The sequence below is a fragment of the Simochromis diagramma genome, unplaced genomic scaffold (assembly GCF_900408965.1).
Source record: "Simochromis diagramma unplaced genomic scaffold, fSimDia1.1 OVJJ01000304.1, whole genome shotgun sequence".
NCBI classification, from domain to species: Eukaryota; Metazoa; Chordata; class Actinopteri; order Cichliformes; family Cichlidae; genus Simochromis; species Simochromis diagramma.
The window spans coordinates 1,238,048-1,264,764 of NW_024387030.1; the positions used below are offsets into that span (position 1 = coordinate 1,238,048).

Here is a 26,717-nt window from a genome sequence, read left to right on the forward strand (position 1 = left end):
CGTGTCTTAGTGGGTGACAACAAGGTTATGTATTTAGCTGTCAGCACCTAACTTTAGCTCTGCTCAGGACGTGGTACTAAATCTGACTCCCAGGAACCTTCAGGCAGAAAAAGCACTGCTGTCACTCATCATTGTTCAAGCATTAGCGTTGTTACATCTGCACACATGAGCTGTCCTCATTAACAGCCTTCACTGCTTTAACCACCATTTTTAAAAAGCTCTGTGGCAAAAAAAAAAAAAAAAAATATGCAGGCTGCGATTATGAATGTTTGGATTAGACTTTAATTACTGTAAATAATCACTGCAAATCCTTTCATTGTTGATGGTGATGCTGTCTAACCTTGAAGCCCACAGAGCTCCAGATGTGCGCTCACATGTGCTTGCATGCTAGGCCTGCAGGTGCGGCATGCACATGGATGTTGTGCTTTGACTTCACCTGTTATTGATTCAAACTGTGCCCTGCACCTTTGTGCCACGCACTACCTACTGACCACCCCACCACAGCGGTATTTAATAACAGACAGATTGATAAATACTGTCATTCTTCATTAATAAAGCCATCCCTACATTTTGGCTTCTTTTAACTGCCACACAGGTCTTCCTGCACAGCACTGCAGAAAAACTATAGGCTCTGTGTGAACACAGCCAAACTGAGGTAAAACTGAGCCAAGAGTGGTGCTACTACTCTGAGGTACAAATACAAACACATCATGAATTTCTCCATAAAATGCTTAGAAATGGCCCAAATGTGCTGATGAAGCAGGAGAAAATCTGCCTCTGTCACTCCTGTGTGTGCCACAGTGTCTCAAATATGCAAACAGCGCATGCTACAGTGAATATTGTGTGTGTGAGAGCTCATTCCCACTTGTTTTTCCCATGATATAATACATATAATACCACTGTAAGCAGTATTCAAACTGCAGTTATCATTGGTGATTGAGTTTGTATTAAGTAATTAAGCCGATGCATCTACCTGTTGTCTGCAGACTGGAGCTCCATGCACACCAGGCCACACTGTGTCAGAAGCCATGAAAGCAGACTCTTTCTTTTTTTTTCAAGAGCTGTACAGGGTATTTTATTGTGAAAGTAAACCACCTTGCCTCCACCGAGACCCTCCAGATTCATTTTCTTTCCCAAATTAAATTCTACCCTCGGACACGGTCACTTTATCACCCACAAAAAAACACAAATTGATGCTGCAGAGCTGCCTCCATGCTACTCTCTCCTGAGAAATCTGGACTTGCCTAACTTTCTCTGTCTGATTACTTTGGTGTGAAACAACACAGGTCAGCATAGGCTGGTCAACACGAACCCGTGGCGTACAATGAGCTGATACCTCATCTTTCTACACCACCACAGGCTGTTGGAAGTCAGATGTTATTCAAGTGCATTTTTATTCCACGTGAGCCTTTCATGTACAGCTTTGTATCGAGTCTGAATGTGTTTTCCAGATCTGTGTGCGCCAAATCTTCCTTTTTAAAGCATTTCTTTTCTTGGTTTTGCACAGGTGGTTTAAAAAGCAACATAGTTACCTTAAAAAGGTCATTAAAATGAACTCAAGACAGACAAGTTTTATTACAAGTCACATGAACTTCAATAGTAGATGCCAACACTGCAGTATTGTTTGGCCTGTTGATATGATGCTTTTAAACCACAGCTGCATAAATGCAAAAGATTCAAGGCAACACGATGATGCTAATTGGTAGCTGAGCTCCTGATCATGGAGGAGGACAAATAAACAAACTCACAAGACATTTCATGCATTATACTAAGATATATAATGTAGAAAAGACAGTTATTCATTTTAATATGAATGTATACGTGGACAAAAACAGGGCTCAGGCTTTGTCCTGTGACCCATACACCGCACAGTTAGTAGCCTAATTTTCCCATAAACTACATCCCCATCCAACAAACATCTAAACAAATGAACTAAAATAATAATTGCAACACTCCTTAGTTTAGACTTAAACTTTATCATTAATATTCTCATTACTCGAGAAGAAAAACAAAGTACTGATTATTAAATCCTTAGCAGCGACCCTTATGACCTTTCTAAATCTAAAGGTGACCTTTCGCCATCACGCCCCTCAGCTTTTTGAACCACCTGCCTGAGGAGATAAAGCTCCATGACTTCCTTTAAATCACTTATCAAAATTTTTTTAAAGCTTTGTTTGACTTGTCTTTTATCAGCTCTTATTTTTAAATTATTTGAGCATTTTTCTGCTATAATTACTGTATTGCTTTTATTCTTTTAATGGTATTTATTAATTATTCTGGCATTATTCCACTTTTGCTTATCTGTCAGCCTCCCTATTTAAACGTGCTTCTTAAATAATATTGTTATTATTAAAAGGAGAGTTACCTCATAAGAAAGTAATGTTAAGTTAAATGCACTAATCGCACTAGCTGCTGCATTTTTTTTTTCGTCCATGTTGGTAACAGTTGTGCATAATGTGAATTAAGGCTGGCTGTGAATGTCAGATGTGCTGGGTGGCACTGATTCACCCTGACATGATCGCCCTTGCTGTGTCGTATCAATAGGAGCTGTTTGTAATTGACATTTAACTGCTTGTTGTAGTGATTAATGAGTGACGCCTGCTGCAATGATGAAATCATATACAGAAAAATTGCAACTGACCATTAAATAATGAACCAGCACCTCTGATTGAGCATGTGGCAGTGCACCACACAGTACTTTAAACTTTGAACTTAAAGTTTTTATTGTCATGAGAACATATGAATGCATTACCCTCACTATTTGGAAATAATCCCTTCAAAGTGCCAGCGTTCCCTCTATGCTGATAGTTTAGTGACCTGTGACTAATATCTTATCGCCAAGTCCAAAAAATTATGGCGGCTTTATTCTCGGTCACTGCTGAAGTCTGTTTCTAAAGGAAGAACATTTTCATCCATGTTTTAGAGTCAATTGAAAGCTGAACCATTTACAATAGTTTACAGTTCAGTGATCAGACGCTTCTGGGACCGTTCCAGCTGAGAGGTGCATGGTGATAATGGGCTGTATGCATTAGCGGGGTTATGATTTTGTTTTGAGTATAGTGCTTATTGACTGTGTTGTGAGAGGATGTTATGGAGGAAATACTTTTTAATGTTTCACCTGCATTGAGTTTTATATATTCATATTCACACTCTCCCTGAATTGCATCACAATTTGCTATGTCTGCGGTGACTGTTAGAACTTTATTGCTATGCTCAAATCAAGTTGGGTGACACTATGTCACAAGATGCAACTTATATCATTTACTGGACTGGACATTAACTATGAAGTGTTATTTTCTGCTGTATTAATTGACTTAGTTTGTGTTTGTCCAGCACTTGGGAATGCACAGAGAATCTCCTTTGTCTATGTTGTTTGTTGTTGTTCTTTGGCTAATCCAAGACTGAAACAATAGACAAAGTTTCGAATACTGAAGTCAGTGTATTTTAAAGGAATCCATTTGCTCCAGTCTGCTTTATGTACCTGATTCGTCCTTTTCTCTGACATTGGTTTAAAATTAACTCCTTGCTTTGGTCATCTCTACAGGGAGTGCAGAATTATTAGGCAAATGAGTATTTTGTCCACATCATCCTCTTCATGCATGTTGTCTTACTCCAAGCTGTATAGGCTCGAAAGCCTACTACCAATTAAGCATATTAGGTGATGTGCATCTCTTTAATGAGAAGGGGTGTGGTCTAATGACATCAACACCCTATATCAGGTGTGCATAATTATTAGGCAACATCCTTTCCTTTGGCAAAATGGGTCAAAAGAAGGACTTGACAGGCTCAGAAAAGTCAAAAATAGTGAGATATCTTGCAGAGGGATGCAGCAGTCTCAAAATTGCAAAGCTTCTGAAGTGTGATCATCGAACAATCAAGCGTTTCATTCAACATAGTCAACAGGGTCGCAAGAGGCGTGTGGAAAAACCAAGGTGCAAAATAACTGCCCATGAACTGAGAAAAGTCAAGCGTGCAGCTGCCAAGATGCCACTTGCCACCAGTTTGGCCATATTTCAGAGCTGCAACATCACTGGAGTGCCCAAAAGCACAAGGTGTGCAATACTCAGAGACATGGCCAAGGTAAGAAAGGCTGAAAGACGACCACCACTGAACAAGACACACAAGCTGAAACGTCAAGACTGGGCCAAGAAATATCTCAAGACTGGTTTTTCTAAGGTTTTATGGACTGATGAAATGAGAGTGAGTCTTGATGGGCCAGATGGATGGGCCCGTGGCTGGATTGGTAAAGGGCAGAGAGCTCCAGTCCGACTCAGACGCCAGCAAGGTGGAGGTGGAGTACTGGTTTGGGCTGGTATAATCAAAGATGAGCTTGTGGGGCCTTTTCGGGTTGAGGATGGAGTCAAGCTCAACTCCCAGTCAAAGGAGCTTGGAAAGAAAAGCGTCTGGACTTCTTTAAGTTGCTTGAAGACGTTTCACCTCTCATCCGAGAAGCTTCTTCAGTTCTAAGGTCAAATGGTGGAGAGTCCCAGATATAAACCTAGTGGGAGTAACCCCCCACAGAGGGGCAAAAGGACCCCCTGATGATCCTCTAATCGCCTGAGCCAAGGTGTGAAACTGGGCGTGGGTCCCAATCAGCCAGAGTTTCGGGTGTGTTCATTGTGAAACCTGGCCCCACCTTATCATGCAAATTCCTGAGGTCAGATGGCCCAGGATGTGAGTGGGCGTTAAGGCGTCTGGGAAGGGATCTCAAAACTGGATTATAGATGGCAGAGAGTTGGTGTCGTAAACCCCCGCCTCTGTTCAAAGATGGTCGCTCACAGTGGACATAGATGGCTTCTTTCACTCCTCTTTCGAACCGTCTGTCCTCTCTGTCCAAAATGTGAACATTGGCATCCTCGAAAGAGTGTCCTTTATCCTTAAGATGCAGATGGACTGCTGAGTCTTGTCCTGTGGAGGTGGCTCTTCTGTGTTGTGCCATGCGCTTGTGAAGTGGCTATTTGGCTGTGTAGAGACCTCTACACAGCCAAACAGGCGATTAGAGGATCATCAGGGGGTCCTTTTGTCCCTCTGTGGGGGGTTACTCCCACTAGGTTTATATCTGGGACTCTCCACCATTTGACCTTAGAACTGAAGAAGCTTCTCGGATGAGAGGTGAAACGTCTTCAAGCAACTTAAAGAAGTCCAGACGCTTTTCTTTCCAAGCTCCTTTGACTACGATGACCTGGATGACTGAGAACCTTCACAGACATCAACTCCCAGTCCTACTGCCAGTTTCTGGAAGACACCTTCTTCAAGCAGTGGTACAGGAAGAAGTCTGCATCCTTCAAGAAAAACATGATTTTCATGCAGGACAATGCTCCATCACACGCGTCCAAGTACTCCACAGCGTGGCTGGCAAGAAAGGGTATAAAAGAAGAAAAACTAATGACATGGCCTCCTTGTTCACCTGATCTGAACCCCATTGAGAACCTGTGGTCCATCATCAAATGTGAGATTTACAAGGAGGGAAAACAGTACACCTCTCTGAACAGTGTCTGGGAGGCTGTGGTTGCTGCTGCACGCAATGTTGATGGTGAACAGATCAAAACACTGACAGAATCCATGGATGGCAGGCTTTTGAGTGTCCTTGCAAAGAAAGGTGGCTATATTGGTCGCTGATTTGTTTTTGTTTTGTTTTTGAATGTCAGAAATGTATATTTGTGAATGTGGAGATATTATATTGGTTTCACTGGTAAAAATAAATAATTGAAATGGGTATATATTTGTTTTTTGTTAAGTTGCCTAATAATTATGCACAGCAATAGTCACCTGCACACACAGATATCCCCCTAAAATAGCTAAAACTAAAAACAAACTAAAAACTACTTCCAAAAACATTCAGCTTTGATATTAATGAGTTTTTTGGGTTCATTGAGAACATGGTTGTTGTTCAATAATAAAATTATTCCTCAAAAATACAACTTGCCTAATAAATCTGCACTCCCTGTAGATGAGTAGGCAGGGCTTATAAACACTAGGTTCTTTCTAGGGAAAGTGAGCTTTCAGCAGCTGGAGTTAAAATGGCTTGTTTCAGATAAAGCATTTACTAACTGGATGCCTAAAAGGTCAGCATAAGACAAGTAGAGTCCATAATTAAACACATAAGAGGTGGAAATGAACATAATGGTTCTCCTGTAGCATGTAAAACAGGACTTAAAAGCTAGCCTGAAATGACAAACTCTAGCCTTTGGATTTGTAGGAAGCCCCCTGGCACTGCAACCAGCCTAGAAACATTTTTATGTATAATGTTAATAAAAACAAACCTTGTGATTTTCTGTTTTTATTGTGGAGGGGATTACTCAGAATAAATATACTGCAGGCATATATTAAGTTAGGCAAATGAACAGAATTTTTCCTAATATGTTCCTAATTGGAATTGAAAGCTGGATCACTCCTACTAGTTGCATTTCCAGATTGGGAGGTCAGAATACCTCCATCAAGCTTGACTTAAAAAAATCCGAAGTGGGTGCTTTGAGCACCAACAGTTTGAAAGATGAGTGATTTTTTTTGTTTTTGTTTTAGACAATTGAAGACTCTCTGTGAAAATGTTACTACAGCACATCAGTACTCTGTAATGTGTTGTTATCAGCTGGTATTTCTAACAATGATAACCTGGCAGCTTGGATATAACGTCACTGCCACCTCTGTTTTCAAAGTAAATGGATCACAGATCTATATTAAAACAAGCCAATATTGATCTTCTCATCTACCTCTTGACAGGAAAGAGGATGTTAAATATGTCCTTTATCAGTCTTTATACTCTCATGCTAAGGACCAAAACAGTGTTCAAGGGCTATAAACTATCCATCCAGTCAATTTTGAGATATGGAGCCAGCTGTCATGGGTGAGGCAGGATACACTGTGGACAGGTCGTTAGCTTGTCACAGGGCTAATACACAGAAACTGACCATTCAGTCTCACATTCACACATCCGGTCAGTTTAGAACAACCAATTAATAATCCCATGCATGTCTTTGGACCGTGGGAGGAAGCCAGATTACCCAGAGAGAGCCCACACAAGCATTGGGAGAACATGCAACATGCACAAGAAAAAGGCCTAAGCCTGGATTTGGACCAGGGACCTTCTTTTTATAATAAGAAGATCCACTCGGCCACTGGCTGTCAATTCTAAAAGGCGGCCTTTTCCCTAAACCAATCAAAGAGCAAGTAAAACTGTGTCTGATAACAAAAACAAGGGGAAAAAAATTAAATGAAAACGGTACTACAGAGGGCACAAACCCCAGCTTCCTGGGTTAAAGTGTTGTGACTTTAACATTCATGCCATGGATGAATGCACAGAGGTAGGCCTCTGCTGCCTCAGTCTGGGTGATAGGTTAAAACTTTCCATCTGGCTACTGTCACTCCAAAAACCAATGAGTAAGAGTGCATTTGCATTCATATGTTTCTGCAGAGCCAAAAAGAAGGAGACACAATGTTTTGGTACTTTTTGATTTGCAAATTAATTTACCGGGTTGAAAAGGGTCGACTAAATCACCACTGCAGATGTGTTTGTTGAACCCAATCAGCCTCGTAGTGCAGCACCAACAGTGATCCAGGTAAATAGGTTGAAATAAGAGACCAAGAAAGAGCAAGGGAGTTTAACATTTTGATGTGAGACTGGGTTGTTTGAGTGTAAGTGAGGTTCCTGTCTCCAAGGAAGACTTATTTTTGGGTTTCTTAGCATTGAATGACATAACTGAGGGAATCAAGTGCCATTTAAGTGATGCGGGGAAGCTGTTTTAGCTGATCAGAAAATCTCAAAGACCAGTAACAGCATAAAAAAACATTAGTCTGTCCCTTATCTGCACTGTTACTGTGTCTTTACTGTACTGTACTGTTCCAGTTACTGTAAATTGATACATTTTCTATGCTGGTTACCATTCTGTGATAGGGTTCCCATTCTCTTTATTACACTCTGATAAGATCCTCCTCTTTTATTGTGCAGTGATAGGGGCTATTAGTTCAGCCGGCTGCACACTGCAGCGTTTGGACAGGAGTTTGCCCCAATTAGGTTGACCTGTACTTATGAAGAGGACATGCAGCGAAAACTCCACATTGCGGTTTTCTCTTGACACAGAGTTAAAATTTTGAGTGGGATCACAATGTCTCTCCTTAATTAGCTGAAGAAATGTGGACAAATCTAAAGAGCGAGTCAAGGTCTCAAGAGAGGCGCAAAAAAAATGCAACAAAATACCAGATTGCTGCATTAGCATTTGTAACAAATGACCTCAAACCTCATTTATCTTCTTCTTGTTCCAGCTTGGGTAACATTAATATTTCATGTGAAAATTTACTTTTTTTAAAAAAAGAAAAAAAGTTTCTGACCTTTAACTTGCTATTATTTGACTTTTACTATATCGCTGCTCATTAGTATTGTATCACTGTGTATAATTAAAGCGGGCTGACAATTATTTTTTAAGCCCGACTGTTCCTATATAAAGAGCTTTGTTCCTTCTCTTTGTGTTGCAGAGTTTTGCAGAGAACACCATGAATGAGCTGCTGGGCTGGTACGGTTATGACAAGGTGGAGCTGAGAGACTCTGACAGCCTGGAAATAGGGGAGACACCACAGCACATCTCTGTCCTCAAAGGTATACAGCTTTAGTGGAAAATATGATCAGATCATGTTTCATGATCTGATCATACAGGCATGTTGTTTCTGTGTTAACAAGCAAGCCTTATTATGGAGCCATCAGCAGATTTCTGTACTTACTTTTGTCTTTACTGGATTTTGGTGCCATATAAATAAAACTGAATTGAACTGAACTGAAATCTAGTCAATATAACCAATATAGCCTGAATATAAATGATGGGTGTAATCTCTGGTTTCTGTGGTCCCTTTCTAAATACCTAACTTTACTTTATTTCCTGATTTTCTGGAGAGGTCCAGTTCAGTGAGCAAACAGCTGGTGAGCAAATCACCTTTTACTCAAAGTGGCTTTGCCCTCAATTCAGTTCAATTCAATTCAATTCAATTCAATTCAATTCAATTCAGTGCCAAATTACAACAACAGTCGCCTCAAGGTGTTTTATATTTTAAGGTAGAGACTCTACAGTAATACAGAGAAAACCCCCAACAATCCGCTCACTCTCTATGAGCAAGCATATGGCAACAGTGGGGAGGAAAAACTCCCTTTCTATATGAAGAAACCTCTAGCAGAACCAGGCTCAGGGAGGCGTGGCCATCTGCCACAACCAATTGGGGGTGAGGGGATGGAGACAGGACAAAAGACTCTTCCCTGTGGAAGAGAGCCAGAGATTAATAATGAGTAATGATTCGAATTCTGTATAAGTAAGTGAAATAGTTGAGTGAAGAAGAAACACACAGTGCATCATGGGAAGTCTTTCATGGGAAGTTTTAAGCCTGTATAGTTTTACAAGGCTGTAAACAGGTTTATTTTAGCTTTCAAATCATACTTTTAAGGATTTCATCCTATTGGAACTGAGTCGCCTTTGGAGCCAGCCTCAAGTGGCCACTAGAGGAACTGCAGTTTTTGGCACTTCCACTTTGGCTGCTTTTTTATGGGTTGTCATATTTACAAGATGTTTAAACTCTTTTAATGTCTTCTGAATATCTACTTGCCAAATCTTTTGTGCAGCATAATCTTTTAATCTGCTACATGTGCTCAGAGCTGAATAACTTTGCAGCCTGAATAAGAGAAATCACACTAAAACAAACATTAAAGTTGTACGTTTACAACCAAAACAATGAGCTGAGTGATGCTACGTCAGTTGATTTCAGAGAGGTCTGGATTTACCTTAAAATCCAGTCATTTTTTAGTATTTTTGCTTCTACTTTGGTGGAAAATATTGAGTCATAATTTAGGTGAATCCTGGGCATTTACACTCAGAGTATTTGCAGCAAATGCTGCTCATTAGTTGGTCAGTAAATGCTTTATTTTACTTAACTTTTCCCATCTAGAAAACTCGTTGCCAAAAATCCCAGCTTCAACAGAGAACAGTGAAGGCTCTCCGGATCGAGCCAACAGCTTTCATTCGTTGCCAGCCTCCAGGAACGGACTCACAGAGACCTCCACCACGCCGTCCACCTCCACGCCCAGCACCAAGGAGCATGGCAACCTGCCCATCATAGTCCCCATGATCCCTCCGCCACTGATCAAGCCCCCTGCAGGTACAGAGCACTAATGCCATTTTGGAGAGATTAATGCAGCAGATTAATTGATAAAGTAGTTTAGACTTGCATGTAAGTATGCATGCATGCATGGCCTTGATTTTTCAAGAGCAGTAAAACGTGATGCCTTCTAGAAATAGGAAAAAACTGTTTAAAAGTTGGCACACCAGCCACATCACAGCTTGTGTAGAAAGTTACAACTGTTTTCTGCTTTTATGTTACGAGGAAGGTTACTTATTAAATTTGCAAAAAGATCAAGGTCATTTTCAACCCATCGCTGATTGCTAATATATTCACTCAAATGCCTGAAAGCAAGCAAACACACACACACACACACACACACACACACACACACACACACACACACACACACACACACACACACACACACACACACAACAGTTGTGTCTCCAGTCTGAAAAAAGAAATGTCATAGACTTAAACCACACCTGCTCTCCAGACAGACTGGGTTGCAATGAAGATACCTAAATGCTGATTCTCCAGCACTTAGCATGGAAACTCAGGATTTATGCAGTTATGAAGGTTTCGGTTTGTGCAATGGTCTGAAAGCCTTCGTATCAGAGCAGAGGCAGGCGACTAATGAGCTAGCTACCTGCTGTACACCTTGTTTTTCTCCACCTGCCCAAGTGTCAATATTACCCCATCAAGTCTCTGAGGAAATGTCCACGTTACTCGGCCAGACAGAGGGCTTCATTATCCCTTGCGTCTGCTGTGGACAGGAGGCTGGTACGCCCCGGCGAAGGGAGCAAGCCTCCTTGGCATCGCCCAAGAGGAGTCCCCGCTGGCCCTGCCTAGGCGGGGAAACAGATGGTGCGGTCCCACTTAAAGCCCACCAGCACCAACTAACTACCCGGCCAACACCTCCCTCAACTCCCCCACCCTCCACCTCCACACATACACTGAATTATTCATGTGCCCCCGCAAAATCCGACAAAGGACCTTTTGAGGTGCAGGTACGGCGAATGACGGTGGCATTTAGTACGGAGGCTGCATAATTACTGCCATGTTTTTTTTTCCCTGCTCATGCAGATGTGAGTGTTTTCAGATGAGCTTGTTAGGATGTGCCAGGATGTGGGAAGGCGAAAACAACTCCACCTCAAGATGTCTCTTTGTGTGAAAATGTTGAGATACTGTGAAAGATGTTGTGATTTCATATTGGCCTTCGATCCTGATCATTATGCTGCGGTGCATGCATTTTTTCGAGCCACGTACAAACCCTGATCCACCCACTCAGTCAGCTTAGAATTAAGATATTTTGTCTTTTTTCTCTTATCGCTGCAGTGGGCAGCTATTCAGATAGACACAAAAAGGCAGAGAGAGTATAGGAATGGGAGCAGAGGGGAAGCTAAGCCATAAAATATGCATGTTGGGTCTGCTATGCTGTCTTTAGTGCCCCAGGGAGTTATTCCTTTAATTGTGAGTTAGTCTTTACTTAAAATCTGATGGCCCTGTAGATCCATTAAGCTCCACAAGAGGTGAAAAGCCTGGCCAGCGTGCGATAGGGAGGTGAACAGAGGTGAAAGACTAATGGGCCTGCGTTTTTTCGCCCTCACACCCGCGTATAGTCATAATGTGATAATTGGGAGATACTGGAGGGAATCTCGGAGGATCTCTCTCATTTCAGCAGCGGCGGCACTAAAAGCCCGCAGCTCATCATCAGCAGTCACAGTTTACCGCAGAAGAGGCATTTCGCTGTCACTGAGGGTCTGTTAAAATAATTTGTTGACCACACAGCAACGCGGCAACTGCATGCAATACAATTACATTCACGGTTAAACAAGGGAATACATTTGTTGTTGTCATAAACATGATTTCGAGAATTAAAAGGGGAATGTGAGGGGGTCAGCTGCAGCTGTACTGTTTCATTTTCCTTATTTTCTGTCATATATACTGTAACAATGCTTGGTGCTCATATTAAACACGCCAAACAGCATATATCCTGGAGTCCTATGAGCCAAAAGCTCAGGCTTCAGAATATTCTTAACCCTCCTTTTTGTTCTCTATGCTTGCATCGAAATGATGTCATAGAGAGGTGATATTTCTAATATGATTGACTGATTATGATTGATTTCTAATGATAACTGTGAATGCAGTAGCTCTACTCACCAGCAGTTCAAGTCATCAGTTTGCGAGAGGCAGCCAATCAGTAGAAAGTTAGCCTTAATGGGAGCTAAATCAGCTTCAGCCAGAGAATGAACTAATGTGCTGCTCCGAGGCTCTGCATGAGATAAACGAGGACTATTTTGAACTATGAATTATGCAAAGCTACTCTACTAGAGTCCAAGAATAACAATACCCAGAAATTACCATAACTGGTCCCCTTTACCAGACAGATGAGCCCTGGATACCTTTTAAAAATCCTTTTTTAAAAATCTTTTTTATTCCAGAATAAGCAGAAGTCAAGATCACTATATCTCGCTGTAAATTGTGGTAGGCCGTTAAATGTGGCCTAAATCCACACACTTAAAATAATACTTTATTTTTATTTACGAGTCAGTCCCAGAACAGAAATTTTCATTATGTGCTAATATAATGTAAAAATGCTGCATACTACTGTAATTATCACTATGTAGCACCTTAATTCTGCCTGTTATTTTTTTATCCCCATGTGGCCTACATGTCCCTGCCTCTACTATTTGTTTTTTAGCCCCAATGGGGCTCAAACAAAACATCCTGAAACAGTCAGAAAGTCAGAAAGTGAATTTCACTTGTAGCACTCAGGACAACTAATACAACTGCTATTTCAATATGAAAACTACCACTAGCTAGATAAAAGACAAATTCAATTCAGTCTCATTTATATGGCACCAAACCAGAAAAACTATCACCTCAGTGTGCTTTTTATTGTATGCTAAAGACCCTAAAATATTAAAAAGGAAACCCCAACAATCAGATGACCACTTATGAGCAAGAACTTGTAACTAACGTCAGACTAAGGCTCAGCTGGGGGAAGTCATCTGCCACAAACCGGTTGAGGGTGAGGAGAAAGTGAAGTGTCAAACACATGCCTGATCAAACTTCTCTACAAAGGTCAGATCTGCAGTTTATTATTTCAGCTTGTTGAATTGCAGTTATGCATCGTATCTGCTGTCTGTGCAGTTAGAAAGCCTCGTCTCTAAATGAATTGTTACATGCAGTTTGTTTGCAATTGATATTGCAGTTGCTGTGATGGACGGATAGAGAAGATCCAGCCACACTCATATATGAAAAGATAAGCTCTAATCTGACCATGATTCACTGCATCGCTCACAGTTAGATCATGCGGCCTGTGGTGCAGTAAAGCATTATACAAAGCTGATTTATTTTTACATGTTTATTGACTCTTATAAAAGTCTGCTACTGATCTCAGTAAATGGAAATGGATGTCCCCTTCCCAGTGTGGATACAAGAGGGCGACACACTGCAGACAGTGCTCTGCAGGAAATGCAGGAAAAAGCAACATCAAACAGATTGTTTTCTTCTACTAATCTACTGTGGTGTAATTTTTATTCATTCGTCCTTTAAACTGACAGTATTTTTGTGCTGTTGCATACTAGGAATATAGCGCATATTAATGTCATTTAAAAAAAAATATTACAATGTTATTGTAAACACTGTGGTTATATTTTTAAGGGCTGAATTCCATTAGTTAAAGTTCATAAATGTTACAATGAGAGCAGTAATAAATTACAAGTATTCCATAAGGCTTCAGAGTATGTAGGACTTTTCTGGCTCCTGAATTATTTTTCTGAGGGGGGAGAAAAAATATCCCACACAGCATCCAAATGTGAACGATGAAAGGGTTCAAAGAAGCCAAACTAGTCTTTGTTACCAGGCTGTAAGCATGTTTATTTCTCTTGTAAGGTTCAAGATTGACTCACTTCCGTGAGACATTAGAGGAACTGCACTTCCATGTTGGCTTTGTTTCTTGCGTGTCCGCTTGGAGAGAGCGTACAGTCGGCAACACACATAACCTAGAAGTAGTACCTTGAATAGCGCTTTTCTACTATAAGTGAGCACTCAAAGCAAACCTTATGCATCAAGTGACACACATTCACTTTTTTCCTGTACATAAGACCAACAACCTTCTGAATGGTACCGTACGTGCTCTACCACACAAGCCACAGGGCTGCACAGTGGCACAATCCATTACATTGACTATGTAGCATGTTAAAGATCAGGTGATGTACCCCTTCTGTTGAGTAAGTCTGGCTTAGGTGTATTCATTTGTAGATGTAATTTCTGCCCAATTATGCATTATGCAGACAGTCGCCGGAGGTCACGTAGCACTAAAACAAAGCCATAAGTCATAATAACAGGTCGGAAAACGGGTCATGTGCGAGGGACGTGACTAATCAGGCAGGGACTCATCAAGGCATCTAATGTGGGTGTCTGCATCATTATTTCCAAAAGTCCCAGAAGTTCCAATTTCTTCCTGTTTAGATTTCAAATGCTACACATTTCAAAATGAAAACATATCATTAGTGTGGATGCGGCCCAAAGTGTGCCTGTTTATTTAGCAGTTAACAGACATCCTATAGCTCCAGTCTTTGCTGAAACACCATAACCTTAATCTTGTTGTGAACCTGTAATGTGAATATATGTTTATCACAGCGACTGCCCTTGTGGGCTAAATTTGTATATGTATTCAGTTTTTCCCCTCATGTTTATTAATTTTGTTCTTTTTCTTCCTTTCCTCTGCCCTAAAAGTGCTCTCGTCATGAATAATTTGGGAATTACAAAAATAAAAATAAAGTGTGGTTTCACATTAGGTTTTACTGTTTATATGGAGACGGTGGAAATCAGGCTTGTGTAACACGGAAAACTTTTAACTCATGTGTTCCATTTGTGTGAAACACGCCTCGCCAAACTTACACCTTTGATGGCACAAACTATCAAGAGGACGCTACACCTCACAGAGACTCCTGCGTCATCTTCAGCAGCAGCAGAATACATGCTTTTGTCCCTTCAAGTTCTCTAATACCCACAGAGCACAGCCATAAACAAGCATTTTCCCATATCCCAGGCTCATCCGTTGTGGCTACATTTATCCATGGCAGGGCTTCATTATAAATCCTGCAGTGGTTTTGTGGCTTGAGTCTTGAAAAGTTTTATCCAGTTGAGCAGCTGGGCTTCATCAGTGGAATTAATGCCTTTATGGTTTGTGTGTTTAATACGTGTAGTTGCATACTTTGTCCCTGCCATGCACTTTTTACCTTCCATATAGGATAGATTGTAATCAGTATCAGGCTCACTTTGATTACAGAGTTTGAGAATTGTACCACAAGGTTATTTTATTGGACATCGTATTAGAATATAGTAAAAGCCCTTGGTGTAAAGAGCACATCATAATGCTCATTTCATTACCTCTCCTTTTCTCTGTAGACGAGGATGCGTCCAATGTGCAGATCATGTGCGCCTGGTGCCAGAAGGTCGGCGTCAAGCGCTATTCTCTGAGCATGGGGAGTGAGCTGAAGAGCTTCTGCAGTGAGAAATGCTTCGCTGCCTGCCGCAGAGCCTATTTTAAGAGAAACAAGGTAACATCCCTTCCTTTGTCAACAGCTTGACTCTTTAATATGATGTATTTTAGACACTTTTCAGAGACTTTGTGTTACTAATCTACTGGTGAGGCCCAGAGAAGAAAGTGAAATCCCCTTCCCCCAACAAATATCGCGATAGGTCTGCAATTGTTAGTATGATAGGAATGGTTACTGGGTATAGTGTGAATTGGTTTAATAGTGTTCATCATCTCAGAATGTGTACATGTTCCACTCTGAACAATACTGATGCTTGGTCAGGGTGCCAACCCCCCCTTTAGCCTCATTTTCTCACAGTATCATTTCTCCTTAAGGTGAACTAAAATTTGAAGGAAATGTGTATTTCCCGGCCAGCCCCAAGTGGTTGCTAGAGGTTGCTAGCAGTCACCATGAAATCTTAGACTTACCCCTATTCCTGCAGGCTTAGAGTGACATCCTTAGTAACTGTTAGTCGCTAGGAAAAACAGTGTTTTTCACAGCCATTTGGCAAGTGGTTGCTGGAGGTTGTTGGTGGTCACAAAGAGGTTTACTGTGCTGCACTGAAAACCTCTTCAGTAGTTTTTGCAGGTTGCATGGTAAAAGATGCCAACTTGTTTGCAAGCACTAAACTACTTGCAAGCATTAATGAAACTGCAAACTTCTTCAAAGTAAAAGTTACCCTTTTAAATTAAAGCGTTTTACTTTGATAGAAAATCTTCTCCATTTCAGTTTTGGTGCAGCAGCCTTTGTTACTAATTTCCCCCAGCGACTGCCAGCAACATTTTGCCAACAGGCTGAGGAATAAACACTTCCCTAGCAACTGGAGGTTGCCAGAAGTTTACCAACCAGTCTCCTGGCGTGTATGACTTGCAACCTAACATCTTGATTCTATTCACACATTATGTATCTGTTTTACTGTTAGGAGCAGAGTATCAGCAATTAATATGGTTCCCAAAAACTAGAATATCACCCATCAAGCCTTTCATCTTATTAACACACCATATTCTGCCGTATGTGAAAAGGAGCTGTCTAAGCTTCATCTTATCAACCTAAATTGTGACTTGGTGCAACAAAAGGTTAAATCTTGTTTAAAAATGGCACATTTTTGGCTACAAACCACATTAGCAAATATCAAAGTTGTTATTGTGTTGCCATCCCTCCCCCTCCAGTTACTGTAGTTAAATACTCTCCTTTCTCTCTTGTACCAAAGCTTGGATTTATAAGGAATTATACCGTGAGTATGATGTTTTACTCTCCTGCTTGTCTGTCCTAAAATCATTCAAACATAATCACTCTTCAAGCACTGCACTGAAGCAGGAACCATAGGGGAGCACTTAGACTACGTCTCTTCATTTCAGTTAGTGAGATTCAATTTTTTTTTCTGACACTTTTTCCCCAAAGCATGACAATCAAATTGAGCCTTGCATCTACTGTACTGTTGTATGTTTTTAATTTTTTACCTTTGACACTTCAGCTCATTTGCTTTCATAGCGAGTTTGTAGTTTTCATTGTACTGAATGTTGATTCTGTTGATGTCAAGGAGTCTGACGTGGTGAATCCTCGCAGGGGAATATGTGACAGTTACAAAAAGCTATGAGTCTTTATATCAGATCAAAACGCTTCTTTTGAACTGGTTTTATTTTGATCTCTGAGCTCCAGAGGAGGTCAGAAAAAAGGTATGTGTCACGCGGTATGCAGCAAAGTAGGCGAGGCAGCTTCATATCAATCAGAGATCAATCAGGGAGGCTGTAAACAGGACATCAAATACAAGATTCATCGCTGTGAAGGAAGCCCCCTGCTATGAATCAGTGGGAGGGGGCCTTGTGTGAAATTATCCAGAAATGAAAGGCAGTTTATGTAAAGTTTACATATACATCAAAGAAACAGAGTTAATAGAAAATATAGTTTGCACACGCCCCATATAATACATTTTGGAGGCCTCGGTACATTTTGTAATTCCGGAATATCTCCTCTGTTAGACTGCTCAAAAGAAAATGTCCAAAATACAAATTTAAATCTTACTTTACACTTTGGAGGTTTATGCAAATAAGTGCATGTTTAATGAGATTAGACCACATTTGCAAATGTAACCTTCAAGTGACCAAGTGGAGTCATTTATGATCCCGGTCGTATAGTTATATGTGCTGTTGTGAAACGATTCCTGACGTGACTTTGTCAGTCTACTGTCAGCCCACTGGTGTGGCAAAGATACCGGAAAGTTGTGTGAGGTCATTTATAGCCCAGGAAATACATGCACTAAAAAAAAACTATTGTAATACTCCACTTCTGATCACTACACTGTAATCTTTTGCAGTAAACTCTGGATAACAGACTGTGAGTAGAAATATCTACAGCTGCAGGAGGAGCAGTAGATCTCCCTTGAGGTAGATAATTAATAACCAAAGCGATGTTAAAAACTGCTTAATTTTATAAAGACGAGCAACGCCTTTTTGCATAAAAAAGGCTGAAAATCAAAATCATTGCATTAGAACATTTTAGAGCATGAGTCATGGATAAAGTAAACAAAGGCGTGAATTAAATATAATGAGACTGTAAAATCACTCACTAATACACACTCACTGGCTACTTTGTTAGGTTGAATTGATCGTTATTGCAAATCTCTAATCAACCAATCACATGCAAGTAATTCAGTTCATTTAGGTAAGCAGACATAATCAAGACGACCTTCTGAAGTTCAGGCTGAGCATCAGAATGGGGAAGAAAGGTGATTTAAGTTACTTTAAATGTGTTAAAGCCAGGTGGGCTGGTATGATCATTTCTCATATTGGTGACTTACTGGGATTTTCCCACATGAGCATCTCTATTGTTTACAGAGGATGGACCGACAGTTTTCTGATTAATGGAGTAATGAGAAGGGAAAGGTCTCAATTCAATTCTGTTAAAACCTTTAATTCTAGTATGTTTACAAAATTAAACAATTTGGACTTCATCCAAAATGTCGATATATGTTCTGGAAAAGTACACACATCAGGTAAATGTTGGCTGTTTACGTTTCCAATATACAATACACAAGACTAATGAGCTCTGCATTACATTCTGACCTTATCAATGACATTTTTGAACAAAGCGGAGCTGAAATGTATTGTGATGTGTGTTGAGAACAAATACAAAGAAGCAGCAGTAGTCTTTCCACTTCTCTGCCAGCTCTCCCCATTAACCTGCTCCAGATTTCTGACAGAAATTTTCAAAGCATGTCGTACGAGTGCGGTGACAGCTCCTCATGCAAGTAATAGTTTTAGAAAAGTTCAGACTTTAAAACTCAAAGTGAGGGGAGGGATAATATTAGTCTTGGAAAAAATCTTTTACATTACGAGTTCTCACAGTCAGCCTGTTGTTCTGCTGATGCTTCAACATGCCCTTGATTATAATAACAATACTATTATACATTAATATTGTACATTTCTACCCCTCAGCTGCAAAATGATTCATCAGTGCAATCAGTCGGCTGCTTCTTCAAAAACACTTCATGAACTCGACTGCTTGATGCGATAACATTTAATTAAGTATTCCACTTTAGCCTAACAAAGCACACAAGCCTCTTCTGATATTTAGCCTGTTAAAAATTAAAGGCATGTTTCGTATGGAAGTCAATTTCTGCCAAATGAATAACAAAAGAGGCAATATCTCAACGTCCAACTTTAAGCTTAAAGTTTAAGTTTTGCATGACTTTTAAACCCAGACTCTGCGTTATTTATTTATTGGTTTATTTTAAATGATGTAACTCATATAATCAGGAACATTTAAAGCTCCCAATGATATGAAAAAACAAAATAAAAACCCCAAACAAAACAAATTTCCAACATATTTCTCAAAAAAATACCTCTGAAAGACCACAGCTTGGCCTCCTAGTTTACTACTTACAGTCCTATTTACAAGGCTATGGACTGATATTAAAGTAAAGGACAAACCAACATAAAGTGCTTTAGTAAGGTGCTGCAGCATCAAATGCTTGCAGAACAGCATCAATGCACATTGGCAATTATTATGCAAGTTTTGGGAACTCTACTACTGGAGTGCCAACCCAGTATCTCTCACAGGTATTCATTTAGATTGAGATCTTGTCTCTTTAAACTGTCCATTGAGTCCTCGTGCTCTAAAGATGGGTGGCTTTGTAAGTTTGTAAGTGATGACTCAAATTGGGATAAAAATATATCATCATAGGACAAAAGCAATGACTCAACACTACTTTATGACCTTTTCCTTTAACACGTACTCACCACCAACGCATGGAGAGTCAGTTCACTAGCGATGCCTTTTAAGGATGATCAAATATCATTACAGACTGCATCTAAAGAGTGCTCCTCACTTTCTTATACAGTTCCATAGACACCAGTGCTAGTGGTTCTAACTTTGGGGTGAGCATTTCTGTGATGGAGATCCAAGTGTGGCACTAGGTCCAATAATATTCAGCTTTTTTGTTCAGTGGAAATGTATTGTATGTTGGAGGTTATAAGTGGACCCATCCAAAACAAAATCCACTACAAGATTAAGTTGTTTCCATGAGTACTTGAGTACTAATTAGCAAAACTGAAAGTACGTGCGATGCCTGGTTAGCCAGCCTGTTTCTATAGTTTTCCAGGTAGATAAACAATAAATGTGTAGCTGTGGTCTTTTGTTTGGCAGTTAAGTAGCCAAATCTAGAAAATAAATCTTGCAGCTGTCGTAGTAAAATCCAACCTAATGTAGCACGCATTATTACTTTATAAATGCTGATTTATGGATATTTTTAAATCTTAAGCTGTGCATGTCACAGTTAAGGGTTTTTGCTGAGCACAGTGCTTTTCTCTTATCTTTGCAGCAGCAGAGAAAAAATGTACAAACATAGTCAGTTATGTCATGTGTAGTTTAGTGCACATCATGCGTAGTTTATGGTAATATGTTCATTTATATACATACAGCGTGTTCTCAGCCAGTCAGACATGTTGGGAAAAGGCCTGCTCTACCACAGCAGCTCAGATTCTATATTTTGTCTGGCTCTTGCACATTCATGCAGGTCATTTGTGTAAATGATACCCATGTGTTTCTTTTCTCATGCACCCACAAGGTTGGCCACAACAACACAGCCTCCAGGCTTTTTTTTCCTGCTTAAAAAAATGTCATGGCTTGAAAAAAAAGAAAAGAGTATCTTATGTCTACGTGTGCTTTGGCTGGAGGAGCGGAGACGTGGGGGAAGGAGAGGGGGGATGCAGGGGGTGGGCAGCGGCTCTGGCATTATGTTGCATGAAATATCTTCAGCTGCCTCATCCATGAAACCCAATCCCCTCCTAGGGTGACTATGGCTGCTGCTTTCTCACATCTCTACATAACTCCACATTCTGTAGTGCCTATTTGAGTGTGGCGAAAGATGATTGATAGTTTAACTCGGGCTAATCACTTATGTGCCTGTTTACTGTGCGCCTTAAGCTCCTGGATTAGTTTGTATGGAAGGTGCAGCTTCCTCCCCGCTCGCAACACTCAATTATTCTGTCTGTCACCTCACACTGCCTGCTCACTTTCATTCTCTTTTTGACCATTCGCTATTGATTCAGAGGCACCACTTGGCTCTTCTTCTTGTTTGGTAATTCGCTGCAACCTAGTCCCTTCCCCGTGCGCACATTATGGCAGTTTGCGTGGTGTACGCTGCACAAACCAAATCTGAGTGGAAAGATACCAACCAACGGAAAAGTTCACCGAGTTTTCAGCTCCAATCTTGGACAGTTTGGAGGATTAAACTAGAATTAAGGGTGGAGTTTCAGCTGGAGGTAAAAGCTGCTTAACTGTCACACTTTTACACGCAGCTGTATGTTTTCCTACTTTATCTGACACCCACACATACGCCGATAAACAAGCTTGCTCATTGGACACAGTGCCAAGATTAAGTTAGGCAATTAGCAGTGATGGATTACGCTCCATGAGTGTGAAAAAAGGTGGAATGAGAGCAGGCTCTGCTTTGCATGTACGCGAAACACATTGTCTACGAATCATTTAGGGCTGGATTTTGAATGCAGGAAGCTGTAACAAATGCTTTGCTGTGGCATCAACTGTGATGAAATGTTGCTTGTTGCTGTTGCAATAGCTCCAACAATCTTTTTTTTTTTTTTCTTTTCCATCCTCAGCTGGCTTTGAGTTTCTCAGCTTGAGCTGCTCAAAACCCAGTTGGGCTTTAGTTTGTAATGTTGCATCTACTTCTTATCTTTTAATTTTGCATTTGTACAAAATAAAGAAATATTGCTTGCATGCTTGAAAGAAAGCAGTATTTTTGCTTATGTGCAGGTTTATTTAAAAAAGTTTAACCTATTTTAAAGCAATGAAATCATTTGATTAAACCTTAAACTGCAATATTTGCAGTTTCTGTGACATTATTGTACATTTTTGAGATAATTACACAAAATGTCTAAAATAACTGGAATTATTTGATGGATTTGATTTTTTTTTTAAAGTTTGCTTTTACTGTACTTATTTCTTTTGTTTTCTCTATCTCAAAGCATCAAAGTAAAATCATCAGTGTTAGGTTTCCACTTTACTGTAATCATATTACACTTTACTGTTTGACTAATGTCATACATTACTGAGTTAAATTCAGTAAATTTCATTACACTTACTAATCACACTTGTAGTTCTTGTTCTTGATTGCCATTAGAAAAAAATAACATCAAATGTGCACACATCCTGTCAAGAGCTGAATTTTCAAAGGTAACAAAAGTAAGTGACTCCATTTCTGCCCATTAATGTTGTTGCAGTAGAATCACTGTGGTCACAGGCCACAGCATGTTTCTGTTACGTGCTCTTTGAGCTGGTTTTCTCCATCTCGGCATTTGGCTTTGTGTTGATACCCAAACACTGAGACAAAGATCTTGTGCATTTCCTTGTTAGAATAAGGATTTGTGCCAGTGTGTGGGACTGTAGCATAAGGTTTGTATTGTTAGCTGGCAGTTATGTGACAGTGTGACTCAGGCTACCCTGCTGAGTATTGCAAAAGTAATGTAGTGAGTGCTGTAATGAATTACTTTAATCAGAGAGAAACAAGAAGCGAGCTACGGCCCAATGCAGTCAAGTTTTAGGCATGATGAGGACATTTTTTATGCGAAATTCTTGGAAAACACTTTGCTACCTGTGAAGTAATCATTCTTATTGTTTGCAAAGGTTGTAGGGTATTAAGGTAAATGCCTAAGATCGGATATTAATTGTGTATGTCTTTTTTAAGTCATCATATGCACAATACTCCATCTAATTATCAAAATCTGCCAAACCTACAGGTTTAAGTCATGAGATATATAAAACATTTATGCAAAGCAGTTATAAAAATTTGTGAATCTGTAAGAGACAGAATGCAGGAAGTCCAGTGCTTCCCAGCACTGTTTTGTTACTGAACTACTGCACTTAATAGGTCAATTTTTTGGTTTGTGTCAGGTATTTTAGTACAAATAGTCTACGTGTTTTGTTCTTGACAGTGCTTTGCGCATTCTTTCCTTTTTGTTTCTTCTGTCTAGTGTAGTTTACTGTGATGCATGAACATATTTCCCCCTCAATATACATATGAATGTTCTCTCTTCTTTAAAAAGTAGAATTTTCCTTCCAGGCTAGAAGTCAGCATCTAAAGAGTGTTCACTTTGGTACAGAACAGCAGTCAGGCATGCTTCCACAAATAATAATCTGGTAAATAGACACTGAAAACAAGACATTTTGGAAATTAGAAGATGAGAATCAGTGTCATCCATCCATTTTCTTAACTGTTAGGGCTGTGGGAGAGCTGCAGTCTATTCCAGTGTACGCCCTGGGTAGGTGACCATTCCCTCTTACAACCATTCACTCTAGAACGATTGGTTAACCCAACAAGCATGTCTTTGGTCTGTGGGAGCCCCACGCAAACACCAGGAAAACATGCAAACCGGCATGTTGCTCAGTGATCATTGCACCACCATGCTGCTGGAGTGGACCATTATTCTGGCAAAATACTATATCTAAACACTTTCACCCCTCTGGTTTGCAGAAAATGAACTTTTCACTTTGGTGTCACTGACATATTCAGGTTTGAAGGTGAATTATAGCCTTTTTCAGCTTATCTATATCGCTTTTTTGAACTTATGAACTGCTTTGCGAGTTTTATCTTTAGACGTGAGAACTACAAAACTATGCATGCTACACATGCTGCACATGTCTCAACTTCTAGCAAAAAGATCCTCAGCAGAACCAAATGCAGAACATTGGGAGTATGTGGTGTATATTTTAAGGATTTATGGAAACGTGACAAAAATGCACTGCAGGTAGTTTGAAGGGCTTTCTAAATTGAGACAATTAGAAAAATAACAAATTTCTGCCAAACAAATTGAACAGGAAAAGGTTTATGAGGTTTATGGCACAGAAAACCAGAACAGCACCACAAGCAGAGAAAAGTGCATGACAAATAAATAATCAAATAAAGAAAAAACAATGAGTGAAAGCAGTCAATCACAAGGAGCGTAACCTGACACAGGTGGGGGGGAAAAGAAGAAGGAGAAAAAGGGAAAAACAGGACGTTAGGTACTGGAGATATGCAAAGAAAGGTAATTACCAAAATAAAACCGGAGTGGATGTAAGGAAGGAAGGATAGGACAGAGGAAGGCAAAGAGACGGAAGAGCTGGAGACACATGAACATAGAAATATCAAAAAGAATAGCAATAAAATTAAACAGGGACCAAACTCAACTGATGCGTACACTGAGGACCACGACAGCATGACACATTGCATTGAAATGTATGTTACATTATCTTTGCGTTTGTGCTGGTTTGGTTGTTTTTATAAAGGCTTCAAGCATAGGAGTGTGCAGGGTGATGGTCTGTAGAACTTGTTACTGTGTGAGATTGCTTGTGAGGAATAGATCAACTAAAACTTATATTACAAATATAAATATATAATACAAGTTAACTTCTTTGGGTTTGCAGTGAATATTTCTTCAAGCAAAATTGAAATCATGCAGTCTTTCTTGTATATATAGTTTCATTTTTTCTTTATAAGTCTTTATGAAGAAAACAGCAAAACTGCATGCACGTGAGCCACATAATTCGTAAAAGCATGAAGCGGCTAGGGAGGAAGCCTCCAGTTTGTGTCACACGGGTCGTTTCTGTTGCAGTGCGAGGCTTTTTGTTCACACCATGAAATGCCCCCCCTGGAGACCCCAGACCTCCATCAGTGTCTTTCCCTGGGAGCTCCCTCCAGGCGCGAGGGGGCAGAGTGCCGCTTCATGTCAGCCCAGAAATGTCACATCACCTCAAACACGCACACGTCTGCTTCCACACAGCCCCGTGGTTGCCTCCCCGCTCCGGCAATTTGCTTTTGCATCTCCACCGCCTGCCGAGGAGGGCACGCGCCCAGGAGAGACGCGTAGGGGGGGCGAGGGTGTGTGAGCATGCACGTGTGTGTATGTAACTGCTCCTTCTGCGTGTACGAATGCAGCTCCTTGTGGAAATTTTGAGTGCGCGATGAAGTGTGTAAAATGTCTAGCAGTTACGAAGCCTTGAGGCCTGCCTGACACAGCTGCAGGGCACAAAGAGGAAGGTGATTATCTCATAGCTGCCAGCTATTCAGCTCAAATAAAGACAAAAGCAACTCCGACTAACTAGGAGACTAAAAGTGAAGCCACGTACATGAACTTAGAATGTGTTGGTGTCATTTCTAAAACTTGCACTCAACTCACACGAAAAGTGCAATAAAATGTACTTTGTGTTTTATTTGCAGGTACAGTGGCGATGTGCAATTTAGCATTGCACAGCTCACAGCAGATATATTAAGATGAGCATTTGCTCCATTACAAAAAAGAGATTTAGTAGAAGGAAACTGGCCTGCAACGTTATATATGCAAAAGTTACATTTAGAGCCAAATAAATGTTCAAGAGAGGAACATTGATCCATATGTTGCTGTAAAGAAAGTGACTGGAGGGTTTTTCTTGTTGTTTTTTTTAACACTTCCCACTTGCACACCCTTGTAAAAATTTAAGTGTAAAGATCAGAGCCTCATGCATGCATAAATCTCCAGTGATGCTTTGCAAACAAAATCGAATGGTTTGTCTTTCCAAGGTGCAGAGAGTAGAGGCAAACTTGTCTTTTGATTTGGGGAGGGGGGGGGTGCGCGTTCACTTCCTTGCCTGACATTTGCATAGTGCCAGGATTGCACCTTCATTTCAGGATTTGGGATGAGCTTTAGTGCGCGCGGCTGTGTTTGTGTTTGGATTTGGAAAAGCCTGCCTACGAGCGCCTTTCTTTGGGAAGTGCAGCTCTTTTGGCAGGTGATGGGCACACACACCTGGACGTGTATGCATGCCCAGATGGAAGCTTGCGTGGTGGCAGCTGGTGTGACGTCCCCTCAGGACGGTGGAGCCGGCAGAGAGGAAATCAACGTGCGATGTCCTGCACTAACTAACTAACTATCAATCTATTTATTCGTCTATCTATCTGTCTGTCCATCTAGCCATCTATCCATGTCTATCTGTCTGTCTAGCTATCTATCTCAGTCCCATCCCCTTTATCTGTGTGGCTCCCTGTGTGTGCCTCACGCCTCGTTCGCAGTGCCAACACCTCATTAGTACAATATGCAAATGAACTGGCGCTGGGCCAGAGGGTCAGAGCACAAACTGGAGGCAGAATAATAGCACAATGGTGCATCTTTTTGTGTGTCAGAGAGAGAGAGAAAGAGTGTGTGTGTGTCCAAATGCTTGCCTAGAATTATGTGATTGTTTATGTGTGGTTACCTGACTTTGAGTCAGTGCGATGTGTCCGTACCCAAACTCTGGAGCCATATGTGGGTCAGCCTACACCTCACAGCTTCTAAATAACCATGACCTCATAAACCCTGTCATGAAAGGTTGGAGAAAACAAAATCAAAGTAAAAATACCACCCCAAAAAAAAAAAAAAAATGTGCCTGTTATTTTGTAAATTCTCGCAAAACAAGGTTTTCTGTCAAATCTGTACACTGTGTCGTTTCTGGTACAAACAACAGCATGCTTCGTGACTCAAGACAGCAGTATCTTTGCACCAGGCTTGGAATGGGAAACCCTACCTGGAGGTGATGAAAGCAGATGGGAGTGGAGGCAAA

At 40.6% G+C, this 26,717-nt stretch overlaps 1 protein-coding gene across 5 annotated transcripts in view; it reads left to right on the forward strand.

Annotated features, from left to right (window-relative positions):
- Window positions 1–26,717, forward strand: part of sobpa (sine oculis binding protein homolog (Drosophila) a) — a 59,656-nt gene that overhangs the window by 10,626 nt on the left and 22,313 nt on the right. For 3 of the 5 annotated variants that reach the window (XM_040041802.1, XM_040041804.1, XM_040041806.1), the window contains exons 2-4: window positions 8,470–8,590; window positions 9,922–10,131; window positions 15,517–15,668. In XM_040041802.1, the coding sequence (XP_039897736.1) occupies window positions 8,470–8,590; window positions 9,922–10,131; window positions 15,517–15,668 (483 nt within the window). Of the gene's footprint in view, window positions 1–8,469; window positions 8,591–9,921; window positions 10,132–15,516; window positions 15,669–16,857; window positions 16,882–26,717 lie in introns of all 5 variants that reach the window. The other 2 variants (XM_040041803.1, XM_040041805.1) reach the window with 1 other exon arrangement.